The 17,340-nt window shown below is 38.8% G+C and overlaps 1 protein-coding gene across 8 annotated transcripts in view; it reads left to right on the top strand.

The window, feature by feature from the left end:
* The window catches only part of RCBTB1 (RCC1 and BTB domain containing protein 1), a 41,287-nt gene extending 25,240 nt beyond the window's left edge, over positions 1 to 16,047 (top strand). For 4 of the 8 annotated variants that reach the window (XM_049816046.1, XM_049816045.1, XM_049816047.1 and 1 more), the window contains 8 exons: positions 2,178 to 2,336; positions 3,403 to 3,510; positions 4,448 to 4,590; positions 7,571 to 7,761; positions 10,665 to 10,791; positions 11,283 to 11,434; positions 12,118 to 12,248; positions 15,157 to 16,047. In XM_049816046.1, the coding sequence (XP_049672003.1) occupies positions 2,178 to 2,336; positions 3,403 to 3,510; positions 4,448 to 4,590; positions 7,571 to 7,761; positions 10,665 to 10,791; positions 11,283 to 11,434; positions 12,118 to 12,248; positions 15,157 to 15,297 (1,152 nt within the window). In that variant the 3' untranslated portion in view covers positions 15,298 to 16,047. Of the gene's footprint in view, positions 1 to 2,177; positions 2,337 to 3,402; positions 3,511 to 4,447; positions 4,591 to 7,570; positions 7,762 to 10,178; positions 10,541 to 10,664; positions 10,792 to 11,282; positions 11,435 to 12,117; positions 12,249 to 15,156 lie in introns of those variants that run through there. The other 4 variants (XR_007507994.1, XR_007507995.1, XR_007507996.1 and 1 more) reach the window with 4 other exon arrangements.
* The last annotated feature ends 1,293 nt before the right edge of the window (positions 16,048 to 17,340 follow it).

Here is a 17,340-nt window from a genome sequence, read left to right as displayed (position 1 = left end):
ACTTGGTTTACCTCCAAGTCTGCTTTATGCTATTTGTTTACATAGCTTAAGGCTATGTGTAGTGGGAAACAAGTACAATTATTTTCCACTTAGTCAGATTTGACCAATGTGTGTGTATCTGACTTGAGTTGCATGTTACTGCATGGAGGAAAGCCTCTTTTCAGCTCTGCTTTAACAAAAGAAGAGTTCTAATTTTAAAACCTTCCTAACGATGAAAATGGAAACTATGATTCTTTCCGTCCTGGTAATCTGAGCATGTCTGTGTTACGGTTCAGTATGGAGTCATAGTGCAACAGTAATACAATACAGCAAATCAGTATTTTGAGGGTAGGAAAGAGATGTTGGTTAATTAAAGTGGTGTGGGTTGTATCTGAAAGGAGAGCCTGCGCTTAGGAAGGATCTTCATGCTGTCACATTTGCCTTGGTTAAACTATAAAATTTGGTGTGCATGCAGGAAGGAGAGGGTGTTCATGTATTAGTTATAGTGGTGCCAGCTGCTGTGTGGTAGCTGCCTCTGATGGCCATGCTGTCTCTTGTAATAAATGTAACATGCTTGAAATCTCAATGGAAGCGGGGAAGCTTCTTTGTGTTTGCCATGGAGTTGATATTTGCAGCTTGCTTGCCATTGTGGCTAGCTAATGTACTATAAATCCATCCCTAGCGTACCTTGCAGTAGCTTAGTCTATTTGTGCTCTGAGGTTTTATCTGTACTAGAATTGATTATACTGAAAAGAGCGAAATGTGTTAAGTAGCGGTTTATTTACAGAAAGATTTGGCTGCAAAAACCCTTGTGACTTGATATACCTAGAATTTCAGAGAGGCATCGAAGTTGGAAGTATTTGTGGAAATACTTGGTATAATTCATTTGTACAGTTGGTTCAGTGCAATTTTAATGCAGTGCAAATTTGAAAAATAAGTATCAGTGATAGACTTAAAGGACTGCAGACATTCATGCTTCTCAGAGAGGAAACTGATTAGCTCTTTGGCATTTTGATCTCCCTTCTGAGATTCTCAACCTCAATTTTTTTCTGTGTTATTGAAATAAAGATATTTTATAGAGCATCTTCAAATATTCAGTAGGAATCGAAGGTCCAGCAAATACAAGTAACAAAATTTCTTTTGTTCACATTAGACATGGTAACTGAGTTGTGTTGGTGGGAAGTTTTTGGTTCTTGCCTTTGGTGGTTTTTTGGGTTTGTGGTTTTTGGTTTTAGGTTTGGGGTTTTTTGGTGGTGAGGGAGGTGTTTGTTTTTAATGACTGACTTTTGGTTTGGTGTCACAGTAAACAGGCAGCTTCTAGCACCAAAGGATGTGCAGACTTGACATGAGGGTATCTGTCAGTGTGCTTTTACTAGCTAGCATGTCTGCGGCTGGCTGTTTCCAAGAGGACAAACTTTTTAACTGGGTGAAGCACCAGAGAATGAACTATCAGAAATAGTTTTATGCCAAGCTATGTGTGTGTATGCATGTAATAAAAATTGAAGGAACTAAAAATATAAAGCTATAAATATTTTTTTATAGCAAACTACTTCCCTGTCTTCTGGACTTTTAGAGGAAGGGAGCCAATATTTTTGTTTCTATTATTATTAGTTTGCTACTGGCAAACTTTGAACTGTCAGAGATGGTGCTTTTCTGTTAATGCCATTGTGTAGGAGAGGTTTGCTACTATGAAACATGGGCTGACAAAAGCACCTCCTGTTAGAGGTCTTGAAAGATATAAAAGGTATGGTGAGTGTCCAGCTATAACCTGGTGTAGAGTTCTATGAAGAAAACTAAATAGCTGTAAATTGGGGAGTTCAGCTTGTCTGGGAAACAAGTGATGTTCTGGCTTGCATTCCTTTTTCCAACATCATGAAAGTATAAAGACAGTTCGCTCACTATGCTCTTCGTCTTATAGCCTGTCATACATTTCATATGGAAATATGTTCCTTTTGTTTCCTGTTGTAGTCGGATGCTCTGATTCTGTAGCAAGAAGCTGAAAAAAGTGCTAAGTTCATATTTGCTAGATGAGTGCTATTGCTGTTTATAATTTTCAGCTGCTGAAAATTAATTTTAAGCATTTTAGCTCATTAAATAGGACAGTTTACCCAATCTGACTAGACTAAGATTATCATTTACTACTATCATTACTACTATTAAGGCTTAAACTGCAGTTTTTTGTTTGTTTTTATGGACAGCTGTACGCTTGGGGCTATAATAACTGTGGTCAGGTTGGATCTGGATCTACAGCAAACCAGCCAACTCCTCGGAGAGTTTCAAACTGTTTACAGGGTAAAATGGTGGTTGGCATCGCTTGTGGTCAGACCTCCTCCATGGCCGTAGTAAACAACGGTGAGGTAAGCAGTGCTGTGTTCTCACGTTCTCTCTCTGTTACCTGAACTTAGGAGGTTAATGTCTGAACATGGAGAAACGCTGACATGGAGTGCTTGAGTTGTATAGAGTTGTATTCATAGAGTTATATTGATAACTTCCGAGAGGCCAGTTTAAGGAAAACTCTGCGATTAAGTGGAGACGCTGTCTGTACACTAAACATTCCTTCTTATGGCAAAGGCTGTATTGGAACACAATTCTTACTGAGTCTGCAACTGCAAGAAATTGAACAGTTGTAGTAAGCACATCTGTCTTCATATTTCAATAGATTATTTAACATGTCTTAAGTAGATTTTTTGAAAGCGTGCACAGTTAAATAGTTAATTTTTCTGCAAGAATACACTGTCTGATCCTGGTTCTTAAACACACTGCTTAATTGCCAGCAGCAAAACTAAACCAAGCTTTTGAACATTGCCCTAGTATTGTGCAACTGTTCCATTCTAGGTATGAACTGTAACCTCAATTTTACTACATTTGACCAAACTTGAAGTGTAGCATTTCTTTGTGACTGGAAGGATTGTAAAAAGTCCCTGAGGTTGAGATGAGCTTTCATAGTACATACTTCTGTCCTGATGTGTCCATCATAACAAAACTAAAGGAAAAATTAGAGCTAAACTGGGGATTTCAGTTTAAACTAATCCAATAGCTAATTAGCTGATCAGAATAACTAATTTCTTGTTTTCTTTTAAAAAAAGGGAAAATAATAAGGAAAAAGAAAGGTGTGAAAAACCTAAAATGTTGATGTTATGGGAGACGCTTTGGTATATTGTAAGTTTATTGCAAAATTCCTAGTACTTTGATAGCAAATATAATTTTGAAAGCTTATTTGAAAAGTAAATGCAGGCTTGAAAAGTTGACTACAGTCAGTCATTGCAGTATATTTAATATCTTTCAGTCTTCTCTCTATTGCTGTTGAAATAGTGTACAGTTTTTTAATAAGATGTACTTTTTGACTTGTGTTTGATACTAAGTCTTAAATGTTCTATAATTCTACAGAGGAGTGGCTTAATTTTGTTTTCCTTTTGCAATCAGGTTTATGGCTGGGGTTACAATGGTAATGGTCAGCTAGGTCTTGGCAACAACGGCAATCAGCTAACGCCATGCAGAGTGGCAGCGTTACATGGTGTTTGTATACTCCAGGTATGTCTAACATGGAAATAAAAATGCATTTGTGTTACTAGCATCTGCTTAAACTGTACCTTTGGAATCTTACACCTGCTTCTAGATTTCACAGTTCAAATACTGAATTTTTTTAGCTCCTATAAATTATATTAGGTTTATAAAAAGTGCAAGTAATCTGTAAAATACTTGCTTTTGTGAATGTTCTGAATGATTTAAAGTTAGCTAGTGTAACTATAAGTAAATTGTGTTATGGATACAAATTGCATCTTTGTTACGAAGCTGAATGAATGAAATACACCAGACAGAGACAAGAAATGAGGGGGAACAAGATGGTCAAATTGGAATCTACTTCAATATTCTAATAGCTCTTCAGAAGTGAGGGGAGAGGAAAAATGAGTTATGGGTGTGGGTTTGGTTGTTTGGTGGTTGGTTTTTGTTTGGTTTTGGGGGGTTGTTTCGTTGGGTTTTTTCCAGCTAAAGAATAAAACTAAAATTTGGGATTTCCTGGGTTTCTAGTAAGGTTCTGTGAAATTTCATGTGATAACTTGGGTTGAGCAGTTTTTGGCTGTTGAACTGCAGTGCCCTCATAGTTTTTATAGTATTCAAAATATCAAATTCTGAAAGTATCAGAGTTGCAAGATGTGATGAAGAAGTTCACTGTTCTTTGTGTGAAGAGCCTGCAACTGAAAGCAAGTAAAGGCTAGGGAGACTTTGCAAGAGTGCAGTAAATTATTTAGGAGTAAACAATGAACACTAAATTAAGTTGGGACTTTTCCAGTACCTACAGTTAACATATTTTGTGTTAGCTTTAAGTACTGAGGAGTAACACGTTGTAGTGCTAAATGAAGAATGCCCAAGATATTTAACATCAGCTAGGCTAAGGTGTAATGTGCGCGATAATTTTGTTTCTCATGTCTGTTTTGTTTAGTAGTAATGCTTTTACATTTACTTACAGATTGCCTGTGGCTATGCGCACACACTAGCACTAACAGATGAGGGTTTGCTCTATGCCTGGGGAGCTAACACTTATGGGCAGCTGGGAACTGGCAATAAAAGTAACCAGCTAAGCCCGATGCAGATCATGATGGAAAAAGAAAGGTAATCTTGCTGAAGCTGTTTCTGGATTGATAAGTCTGAGCATGTGTTATGCAGACTCTAGCACTGGAAGCATGCATGTGTGGGGCTTGGTGGATTGTTTTTCTATTGCTAATGTTAAAATCGTAGGAAAGGATGGTAACTTACTGTTTATTATAGACTGAGTGCTTTTTGCTATCTGTAATGATTATTGAAAGTAAATGTACTTTGTTTACCTGATACTAAAAGATAATGAATGACTAAGTGTTAGGCTATTCTAAATATGGCTCCTTTGGTTAAAAATTTGGAGCTATGAAATCAGTAAGCCAAGCTTTTAAACTGTATTGAGGCCTACATTAACAACAAAAAAAAAGGTGGGGGGGGGGTGGTGGGATGAAGCACCACCTTTGTAAGAAGTGACATGTGAGGAAAAAACAATTTTCTGAAAGGCTGACAACAGCTGTCCACGTAAACAGAACTTGATTTGCAGGGTTGCTAGATCTAAGGGCAGATAATGCCACTTTTATCAGTGGTACCAGTTAGTAGTTTGTAGTTTCTTAGTTTCCTAGAGTTGTCTACCCTTCTTTAGCACCCTTGTCATCCTCATATTTGGGATGGCTCTTCTGCTGTTCACCTACAAACTTGGACCTCGGTCCCATTCTCAGGGCCCATGTGTATACCTATAGATTAATGTACCTCTGTTTGGAAACCGCTTAGTCTATAATCTCTTAACCTGTAAATCTCTTAATTTGTAATCTCCTCTTAACTAGGAAACACTTGTGGCTGGTTTTTGTCCTCCATTTCTGAACTGTCTTTGTGGGAAGTCACTCCTATTTTTTACTGTTTCTCACGCTTAACATGAAATTAGAAGCTGCACAGTACTGAGATTACTTAAGAGCTTAAAAAATGGGTGGGGGAAAGAAGAAGGGAACCATCACAGTAGAAACCACTGAGGTGAGGCTAGCTTGTCTGTGAAGGAACTGACACTAGTGAAGCAACCTGAAATATTATTTAAAAAAGCACTGGGAGAGAAATGTGTATGTTTGCAAATAGATCAACTTTGTTTTCTTAGTGATTTATTTCTTGAGTGAACTAAGGGGAACCGTCGCATTTAGAACTGTGTGAACTCAAGCATGGGATTATAATAAAACTGGCATTTGTTCAATAACTAAAGGAGGGAGAAAATATCATAGAACTTATGCTTGGAATCTAAGGGAGAGATAAGTCACTTGAACTTACTCATCTTGCTTGACTTGGCTGTCTTGGAAACAGTGCTATAAGTGGGTGAGCTGTCATTTCTCATGAAGCATATTACAGCTGCTTCTCCTGGTCTTTTCATTTATATAACTCTTTGTCATTTATATGTAATGCTGGTGACAGTTCCTTGGGAGGTAGCATCTGATGCCATCTTGAAGAATATTGCACATATAGCTTGTAAGGAACTTTTAAACTTTATTTTGGGTTAGCTTAGAGGAACAGCTATAAGGGTCAGCAGCCTGAATTTTGATGTTAAACACATGATGTAACGTGTTACAGTACATGTTCTACTATAGTTCTTAAGTACAGTATAGTTACTCTAAAAATAAGAATCTGTTCTACTAAGGAAGAAGTTTGGGAAAGGAAGTAGTTTCGATAATAGCTGTGATAGAAAGTAAGTTGTCCCTAAAACAATTACTTTAAGATGTCTCTTGGAGAGATGCTGAAAGATCTGTGTTGTATAGAGGTTCATAAGTTGATAATGGTGTAAAACAACCCATTAGTCTTTTATCTGACAGAAATTATTCATACATGTACTGAAAGTGATTGTCAATTCTTTCTGTGTTTTATCTTGAAATAAGTTTTGCACTTAAAATCTGGGCTTTGTGCTAAAAAAGCTTTTTTGCCTAAAAAGCTAACTCTTCATGGATGTTGTTCTGTAAAGGAACAACCATTTTAATACGCGTATTCTTAGCTTGGAAAGACATTTATTTGTCCCAGTTGATCTGTTTCTGGCACAAAAGCATTAAATCCTTTGATGCATTTTTAGTGTGGAGAAAAAACAGGAAAGCATAGCTTTTATTTTGAACTAACGCTGGAACTTCCCCTGTTTTTTTGCTTATCATGAGAACAGAGACACTGGAAATGTCCTTGCGGTCCTTTTAATGGACATGTGATTCTTTTCAGTTCTTGTAATGTTTCAGATAGCAAGTTAGGGATTGCCTGAGCAATGAGGGAACAGAACAGATAAGTGTGCATCAGCAGCTCTGATATCTTAAGGAACTATGTGAGATAGGTGCAAATATATAGACTTTAGTTAGAAAACTGTCATAGCTCTTCAAGAATGTGGCGTTAAGTGCATGTATTCACTTCTCAAACAAGGTACTGTCCATGTTCCATGCTGAATTTCAGCGTTGAGGAAAGGAAACTAACAGCAAAATAAGAAGTCGGAAATACAGGCAGTAGGTCAGATCTCTGTTTACATACAAAAAACAGATTAAAAGGGGGGTAGAAGGGTTTCCTAATAAAGGCTTTATTGAAAAATACATGGGAACTTAATCTCAAAACGAGAGAATTTTTACAACATCCGTTTGAAAGAAGTTCTGAAAAATGTTCTGCAAAAATCTTAGTAGTATAACTTTCCTGCCTGTTCCCTAACCGGAAGTTTCATAAGCTCCATAAGCATTTCTTCTTGAGAATAAGTGTCTGATGTGCATTGGTTTTAAAGGGGAAAAACAAAATTTTGTTATTCTTGATCCCTTTCCCGTGGTTATGGAAGAAAAGGAGGAATGTCAACTGATGAGAATGACATAATGAAAGCAATATCTGATTACAATTAAATCTACAAGCAAAGAGAAAATGTCATTGCGGTTTTTCAACATCCATTCAAAGAGTATCACATTCATGCAGAACAAAAAAGGTAGTACAGGAGTGTAGATGCATAGTTTGGTTAGCTGTTATTTTGGTGAGGCATTTGTCACTTGTTTCTGTACCTGTAAGTATCTCACACGGTTTCTTCTGTTCTCAGGGTTGTGGAGATTGCAGCCTGCCACTCTGCTCACACGTCAGCTGCCAAGACCCAGAGCGGCCAGGTGTACATGTGGGGCCAATGCCGTGGGCAGTCGGTGATCTTTCCCCATCTCACTCACTTTGCCTGCACTGACGATGTGTTTGCTTGCTTTGCTACCCCTGCTGTTATGTGGCGTCTTCTATCAGTAGGTGAGAACAAGCTGTGATACGGCAGCCAGTGGTATATTCTCTGTGTACGTTTGCGATTAGTGCAGAATACCGTTTCTGTGGCAGGATGGTTCCTGCTTCAAGGAGAACCAGCAATTAAAACTAGCTCATTTAGCTAGGATTTTTTTTCTTCTGAAGAAAACAGTCTACTTCAGCAGCTAAGGATCTAGAATAGGGTTAACAAGATTGTTTGTGTGCAAGTGTACATCTGGAGAGAACCCCATTTTACCATTGTATTGTGAATATTGTGTATTTCCTACATTTGTATTGTTTGAGCTCCAGCTCACGACTGAGGAGGACTCCTGGATTATTAAACATAACTTTTTTCTCTTAAAACTATTCCTATTTGGAAGACTACTCCTGACTCTTGTTACTTTGCTATCTAACAACTTTGAATTATAGATGTTATCTCTACCTTTCCCTCCCTAGTATTTACCCTTCCAATATGAACATGAAGGAGCGAATCTCTCTCCTATGTTTCACCTTAGGAAAGTAAAGTAACAGAATTCCAAATTTTCATTTTGTAAGATGATTTCTCTCAACTTGATTTAGTTTGACTTTCCCCAAAGACAGGTAGACCTGTAAATAATAGTCCCTGTAAAACAAGACCCTACTATAATTGTTTTCTCTGTTGAAACTCTCATCTTATGTTGCCTTGGATTACACTTTGGGATGCAGTCTCTGTGACCAGCAAGTAAGCCCAAGCCTCTCTTCTTGATTATCTTTGATTTATATCCTGCTAATTCTTATTTGACCCCAAATATGCTACAAAGTGCTTAGCCTGCACTTTCTTGAAAACATGAAGGTGTTTTCATCTTGGTCTGCTGTTTCAGTTCGCAAGATCATTTAGGAAATCTGATCGCTTTTCATATTGACAACAGATCCTAATTTTGTTAGTCCCTGTACAAAACTGGTTTTATGGAGGGATCACATCCTAAGTAACCTTTCTCCAGACTCAGACTTTATCTTTGCATGTGGCTTGTCCTAACCCAGCTTTTCCATCTTAACTTCTCATTTAGCATGTTATCACATTTATAGAGGTCCAGATAACAGCATCTTGTCTGTAGAAGAAAACTGCAGAGATTTACTAAAGAGAGAGAAGATTAACTTAGAGTGATCTGCTTCTGGGTAAATCCAAGTCTTGTTTTATCCCACTTCTCACTTTCTCCATTCTCTAATCCTCTGTGATATGTGTTAGTCTTGCCCTCTGTAGAGGTCTGATGGTTGTCCAGGTCTGTTGCCTTTTGCTAATAGTGAAGGCTGTTTAAATGACACCTCCCCAGTTTCAGTACCTTTCAAGTTCTTGATTTTTATGAAGTATTCCCAGACTGAGTATAACAAGGTATTTGACTTTTGTACCTGCATTTTAATGCCTCTTAGCCTTTGGGAGTTCTTCCCCTCTTATTCTGATAATCCTACTTACTGAATATTTAAATCAAAAGCATTCATTCTGGAGGCATTTTTAATCTCCATCTTCCATACGCGTTTTTTCCTTCTCCACCTTTTTCATTCATATAGGTTAAGAAAAACCTTTTTTCTTCTTAGGCTTTTTTTTTGTTTGTTGTTTTTTTTTTTCTTAGCAAGAGCTAACTCTACATAAAGGTTATTGTTCTACTTCCAGTTATGATGGCTCTGCCAAAAAAAATGAATCATTCACTCAGGATTGTCTGTGGTAAAGTACAAATCTGCAGCCTTTTTTGAGGAATGAACTTAAGGTATTTGGAGTGAAAGTTGATCTACTGCATAGCTTAAGCTAAGCTGATGACCTAGAAAAAAAAAAATCCCATGAGCAAATGGAGGGTGATTGGAGCACGGTTTAGTTAGCCCCGATGAGATGCAGGTTCTGTGGATGATCCATGTAAATCGGAGGATTGTACGGTCTTTTGGGGCACAAACGTGACTTGTCTGTAATAGCAGTATTTCTTTTTAAATACCAACTAATTTAGCTGTCCCTAATGGTAAAGGGTAATTTGTGGATTGTATATGGATGAACAATGTGCAGTCCTGTGTGACAAGGGAGACAGACCACATCCCATTATAGTGGAAATCCACTTATTTTTCTTTTCCGTACTTTGCTTCTTGGAAGCCATGTGTTTTGAAACACACTTTTAAGATGCATCAACAGAAGCTTCAAATAGTGTGTTAAATTAGGTTTTCTAATCCACTTCCAAAATTGCTGAAGTCCTGTGCCCTTGGTCGTACTGAGCACGTAGTATCTACCGTCTCTCTTCAACAGCACTGCTGTTGGATTTTGTGTTGTGATAACTGAATATAACGGTGTCAGTGATAGCTCGTGTTAGTGAGTCCTGGTAAAGACCTTAACAGACAACCTGCAGGCTATATCCAATCTGCCAGCACAAAAAAGTGGCCAACTGGTGACACATTTCCTTACTCTTTAGGCTCAGGTCACACCACGGCTGAAGTACTGTCCACCGTGTCTCAAGTCAGTCGCAGGTGATGCTTTAGGCTCCCATTACCAGCAGTCTGCAGGTTACCTGCAGAGACTAGTTTGCAGGTGGCAGAGCTGAGCTGACCCAGCACTAGCACTGAGCTGCCAGAGGCTGGCGATTTCATGGGTGGAGAATGAGAGGAATTTCTCCAGGTACTTGCCTTGGTGCTGTGCGACCTCTGTGCAATGAGCTGGAATGGGAACTGCTGACCAGTGCTGCCGGTAGCTGCTGTGGAGCAGTCCTTGCCAACAGGAAATGGTATTGGATTAATTCATTCCTCCCATTTCACCGCTTAAGCCAATGGAGCCCTGGTACTGACCTATTTTCCTTGATATGCTCTTAGTTGAGCCGCTAGCTTTAGTTAGCGATGTGTGTGTGTTCTGTTTAAGATGCTTAACATATTTTGCTTTGTTTGTTTTAAAATTGTTTCTGTAGAGCATGAAGACTTTTTAACAGTAGCAGAGTCTCTGAAGAAAGAGTTTGACAGCCCAGAAACCTCAGACCTAAAGTTCCGTGTGGATGGAAAGTACATCCATGTCCACAAAGCTGTTCTGAAAATCAGGTAGTGGTCACGTTTCACAGCTCTTGTTTATACAGAATAACCTCTTGGTATCGCATCTTAAGGGGGGACAAAAAGTAAAGGGTATGGAGGGGCCCCTAAACCTGTAATATATAGCATCTGTGTACCCATAATCACTTTAAATGAAGTGATTGTAAAAGGAGTTGAATCAAAACTGTCTTAAATGTTCCATATTAAATTTTCACTAAGCCCATTTGTTGTTTGCAGGCTGATAAATTCTGTTAAGCTGGTCTGTTTGCAATGTATACACAGATGTTTCTGTAACATAGATCAAATAAGGGTTTTATCTGGGTGCATAAGTATAACAGTGGCCACCGTCTTAGGAACCAAAATGTGGACCACCAGCTGTGATGGGGTATAGTAAAATATTTGTGAATACTGCAGAGTGCCCCAAATATGTTTTTCAGGGGGACTGTAATGTAATGTTCATGTGTTCATATAATAGTGTTCCAGATGATGTCTTTGTCTCTTAGGTGTGAACACTTCAGAACCATGTTCCAGTCATACTGGAATGAGGATATGAAGGAAGTGATAGAAATAGACCAGTTTTCTTATCCTGTGTATCGTGCCTTTCTTGAGTACTTGTATACAGACAGTGTTGACCTTCCGCCTGAAGATGCAATAGGTATTGCTTATGGTCCAATTATGTTAGAAGGCAGCATCCAGAAAAACTGAGACAGGGAATGCAGAATAAATGTATTGATATAGGCTTCTAGTCTCACCTGTAATAGATTTTGCTGGTGATTAATTAAGCTGTCTTTAAAATACTGTTGTAGCAAACCTACTACAGAAAAAGTGGTGCATATTTAGAAATTAACTATGAACAGGGTTTTTTTTAAGGTTGGGAGAAAAACTATTTCTCTGGGTTAAAATACTTGCATATTTTACTAAATTGAGTAAATTATTGTTTAGGATAATATTGAAGAATCTCAGTAGATCTAATAGGGGAAACTTGGGCAGCAGATCAAAGAGCAAGCTGTAATTCAAGCACAGATTTTTGTAACGGTAGCTTTTTGCTCATATTCTGGTGGTGCCTGTTTTGTGACAGTTCCACTTGCAAGCAGTTAGGTATGCAAATCAGTGGAACAGCTTGTGTATTTACAGAGATTAACAGGATTGCGGTATGAGGTAAAAGGCCTTTCTTCCTGTGTAATGATAAAATACTTTTTTTTTAATAGTGACCTACTTGCAAAAAGCATGATAGAGGCATAGAGAATACAGATGCAATCTGTACCACAGGAGCATAAACTCTTGTTGAAAGAGCAGAGATCGTCATAATTGACTAATACAATGGTGTTTTAATTGCAGGGCTTTTGGATTTGGCTACTTCGTACTGTGAAAATAGGCTGAAAAAACTGTGTCAACACATTATCAAGAGAGGAATTACTGTGGAAAATGCATTTTCATTGCTCTCTGCTGCTGTCAGATATGATGCGGAGGTAAACTTCTAAACTTCAATCTCTTAAATAGGTGGCTGCTTTCTGACTTAAACTATGGAGAAAAGCAGCCAGTTATATATTCATATGAGTGCTCTCTCACTTACTATCAGATAATATTATTTGCCATTTTCAGAATTTGAGAATGTTGGACTTATAAAAACTGTATTTGCCATGAGAGATGTATCTTTTTTTTCCTTCCCCCCCCCCCCCCCCCCCCCCGTAAACCAGTACTGGAAAGGTGAACTAGTGCACATATCTAAAGATGGCTTAAGTCCCAGGCTGAGACTCGGTATCTGTAAATGTTTGCATTGCTTAATTTCATGGTAAAAGGTTATGGTGTTGTGCCAGGCTTCATGAATTACTATTTCTGTGGGGGAAAAGAAAACCCTGTAACAAAAAATTTCTGAGGATGAAAACACTAACTCTGAAACAAGGAAAGGTTTAATACAAAGCAAAACCCATAACATAATGAAAAGCAGTTTTGTAAGCCTTTACTTATTTGTAAGGTGGTGTGTTGTGTGTGATGTCATATGGTGGTAGGCTTGGGGATTGAGTGCATTTAAGGTTTTTTTTTGGTTGTCGGGGTGTTTTTTTGTTGGGCTTTTGTTTGTTTTGTTCAGCTACAGTCAAATATGCTTTCAGTCATCACAGTACGTTAATGAAGCGGCAGGATAAGAACTGCTTTATGGGCCTAATAGATGTTGAAGACCGAGAAACGGTGTGTGGAAAGGGGGGAAGGCTAGCGCAGCTTCCCTACTGCATAATGTCCGACTTCGCTACTAGATCACTAATGTGCTGCTTTGTGAACTAATCGGGAAGTGTTCCTGGGCTTGCTTTGGCTCTGTGTTCAGCATAGTATCTGTGCGTCGTGTTTGCAACTTCAATTGGTTGGTTTTTAACTTGCTTTTTAACTGAAGCTTATAAAGTGGTTTTGGTACTCAGTACATCAACTCATTGCTTTTTCTTGTACTTGATATCCAGTGATTGGCATGCAGATGCCCTAACTTATTTCAGAGCCTTGTAGCGTGTTGCTTGTTTGATACACTTTACCCAGAGGGCTGTGTTAAGTGTCTGAATTGTGGCTTCAGCTCTACTGTGAATAACGATTTCTTTGGTTGGGAGTTCATGGAAAATAGGAAGATTTCCATATTGTAGCCTTAAAAGATTGTTTGCAGGATGGGTCTTCAGTGTGTGATTGATTCCGCTTGTAAAGGGTAGAAGAAATCCACTTGGCTGTGCCTTACTAGCTAAACGAAGTTAGAACCGTAGGCTTAAATGCTACATCAGGGAGAGAATGGGTGATGCTGAGGGGCTGGGTTTTAGTAAAAAGTGGTTTTTACATGCAGTAATGACATGAAACTCTCCTATACTTCCTTTTGGTGACTGACTGAATTGAAGTGGCTAGAACTAGGTCAGGTCTGGCTTCTTACTGTAGCTTTTAAAATAATCATAGGATGTACCTTGTGCCTTTATTCACTTAAGTCTATACTAAGTACAGTTTGCTGGGAGTGCATCCATCTGCAAATGAAATTCAGCCTTTTTTTATACAGAACTTGAAATTTTCCAAAGTTACTTACTAATACTACAATATTTCTGTTTATTGTATGCTTCTGTTGCATTGACTTGGAATATGAATTTTTTTAATAAAGCAGTGCAAAATATTGTCATGTGTATGATGTAATTTTGTTTAAAATGCTAGTTCATTCTGTTACTTAAAAAAAAACAAACATCAGTGTTCAGTTCTAATAAGCTTGTCTTTTTTCGTTGCACAGATGCCACACAAGTCAAGATCTACAGCTTCAGAATGCCTGGTTTTAGGCCAGGATATATTTTTATACTATTGTTGTGTCAAGAACTCTCACTGGCACACAGTTGCTCTAGCTTTCAGTATTGACCTTAAGTGAAAACATGAATATTAATCAGTCTTTCATACCTCAGGTGGCTTAAAGAGCTCTGCAAATTTGTTATGCCTTGCTGCAGCGCCCAGCCTGCTGAGCAGCTAAGGAAGGGTGTGTTCTCATGTGTGAAGTACTAGTTCTACAAACTTACAACATAAGGAAATTAGAACAGGGTGGGGAGTTGCTGTTCGTAAGGGCTGCAGCATCTTCCTTATAGCAGTGTAGATCTGCACCACAAAGAGTAATTTCCTCCTCAAGAGTTGGAAACAAATAATCTGAGTGGGAAGCACACTGTGGCCAACCTTATATTGACTAGTTGTTAGATGGAAGGCACTTCCAAGTAGACTCAAATATCCAGAGTCCACTTTCTGCAAGAATTGCTATGCTGTATTGTGCTACAGTACTTCTGTTGAATCATTTTGGGGACATCTGTGAAATACTTTGTCACCTGAGTCTGTCCCCAATGCATGGAAAGGCCGCCTGCCTGAACTGGGCTTTGAAAGTCTCCAGTTAGTACACTGGTGACAGGCAACTTCATGGCTTCAGTTAAGCCCTTAACTAAGCAGGAAGTCAAGCAACCTTATGTACGGATTTGAGTTTGTTATGGAACAAAGGAGCTGAATTTTCTTAATCCACAGTCTTGGTTATATATCATTACCCCAAGATCTCCTGTTTGTATCGGGTTTTAATAGCTGTCAGTGAATGCAGCCAAAACTCTTTGAGTGGGAGAAGTTTTAACAGCCGATTTTTGTGAATGCAGCTATATAGTGAGAACCAAATTATGGTTACTTTTCCCCTTGTAACTGTCACAGGGGTAGAATTACTACTTTCTGCTGCATTGGCGTAGTGACTGTGTGGGGGAAAAACATTGAGAGCCATTGGGTTAATGCGTTTGTCTAATTCTCTGCAAAAATAAAGCATATACAGGCATTTGTGCCTGACTGTAAATTTCAAGTAATGGAAGCAAAGATAATAAGATCTTTTTTCTTTTTTTTTTTTTTTCTGTTTAGGACTTAGAGGAATTCTGCTTTAAGTTTTGTGTCAATCATTTGACGGAAGTGACACAAACTACAGCATTTTGGCAAATGGATGGTCCCCTGCTAAAGGAATTCATTGCTAAAGCCAGTAAATGTGGAGCCTTTAAGAACTGAAATGAGGCTGTAAGTTCTGGGTGTTGGTAGGGGTTTTTGCAGTTATAATGGGATGTCACGACTGTACGGGTAAAAGCAAGTGTCGCCTGGTATCTTGTACCAGAAGATGTGAAAGGCCACAGTGAAAACAAATGCTTTCTGTGCTGAAGAGTGAACTGTTGTGAAAATGTCAAGCAAAATACCCACATGCATTTAGCAAACTGGGCTGGTGAAACCAGCTTGAGATTTGAGGTGGAGAGAGGAAACCCTGCAACTGCCTGTTAGTATTTTCAATTTACTTTTGGGGTTGGAGCATAGTCTGACCTGAGCCACTGAATGACATCGCATCATTAATGCCCTGGGATTATAGAGAAGCAAATGGCGTGGGTATCTGTTACTGCGTGTGCAGGGCTGTGAGTGAGTTTGCCATTTGCTGCGTGTAATTAACCAGTGTATCCAGTGCTTAGAAAAGCGTGCAGAAACCATACATCCTCAAAGCCTATGCAAGTAGCTTTGAAGAAAGGGGTAATGAGCCAATTGGACGTAAATCTATATCTTTGGGTATGTAACCTTAATGTCAGTTGTCATGTGTACTTTGTGTAATCTGTTCAAGCAATATTTATAATGGTTAATGGAAAAAATTCCCTCTGGTGGCTTCAGATTACAGTGGTTCCCTTGGTGGGGGGCACACACTGTTCTGAAAGTGGGGGTCTTGCATTTAAATGTTGTATAAATCTAAATGACATGTAATAAAATTCACTTTTTTTTGTACCTGTTTGCTAGCAAACTTCTTGGGCCTTTGAAGAAAAATGCAAGCTTTTTGTGTTATACCTAGTGTGTAAGTTGCTTTTTAAAAAAAACCAAAACCATAAACCCCAAAACCAAACTGCCCAACCAAGCCAAAACCACAGCACCCTCCCCCCCCCCCTCCCCCCCCCCTTACTGATGTTGCTGTGCTTGACAAATACCTGTGATCTCTGTTTTGGAAAATGGCAGCTTTATTTGTAGGCACAAGTTTAGACCCCAGTGCTGACCAGCTATGGATCTGCTTTCTGTCACTAGCCAGTCCATATGTGACTGCAACCTTAGAGCAGGTATGTATGGACACACACACTGGCTGGTTTTATTGTGTGCTTCTAAGATGTTGCATCTGCACCAATACAGGGTAGAGCAGAGAGCCTGGAACTTCAGAGTTGAAGTTTTGGTTAACTGCAGGTTGAATTTTGGGGTTATGACTTTGCTGAGTTTTGCAAAGCCTGGGATTTTGTACTGTGGCTAGCTGCTGTAGCATGATGTTGGGAGTTCAGTCAAGGACAGTCTTGACACAGTGCTTCCAACTGTGTCACAAATGTTTGTTTGTAATAACCGGGTTTGGATTGTGAACTCTAAAGGTATAGTGTGGAAGGGACGGGTACAGGACTGGTCCTCTAAGTAATTCAGATTGCAGCTACAAGGAAAAAGAGCGCTCATGAGCTTTTACCTCTTTCCTGTGACAGTGGGTTTACATCTGTCTTTGTTCCCCAATAACAGATAAATCCATGCTCCATGTTAATACTCTTTTAAGTGGGCAGTTTCTAGGCAGAAGGGCCACATACATGCCTGTATACACTGGTTTTTTAAAAATGTTTTATTTCATTAACTTACCCTTTTGTAGCTAAACAATGCTTTTCTGTATTCAAACAAATTTTTAAAGACAAAACACATGGAATTTGTATCCTTTCTTAATGGAGAAAGGAAGACAAGGTCCATTGTTTGATCTGTTTTACATTGTACATGTTTAGAGTACGATGCCTAACCCTTTCTGGTCTGCCTGCAAACACTGTTTCACCACTGCCATTACAGCAGTGCTAGTTATACATTAAGCAGTCAATTAAGAATCATTTAATTAAAAAAAAAACAAACCCCTGTTTATAACTCAGAAGGCTTCTTTGAGTGCAAGTTCTGCTAATTGGTCATCTTTGGAAAGCCAAAGCAGCAATGTGATCCTGGAAATGTCACTGTCCAGATGCAGACAGCACAGCAGCTACCGCACATGGTCGGGTGAGGGCTACCACAGGTACGGAG

This window comes from Accipiter gentilis, chromosome 13 (assembly GCF_929443795.1).
Source record: "Accipiter gentilis chromosome 13, bAccGen1.1, whole genome shotgun sequence".
Taxonomy (NCBI): Eukaryota; Metazoa; Chordata; class Aves; order Accipitriformes; family Accipitridae; genus Astur; species Astur gentilis.
Note: the sequence above shows the minus strand (reverse complement) of the source record. Positions and strands in the feature narration are given on the sequence as shown.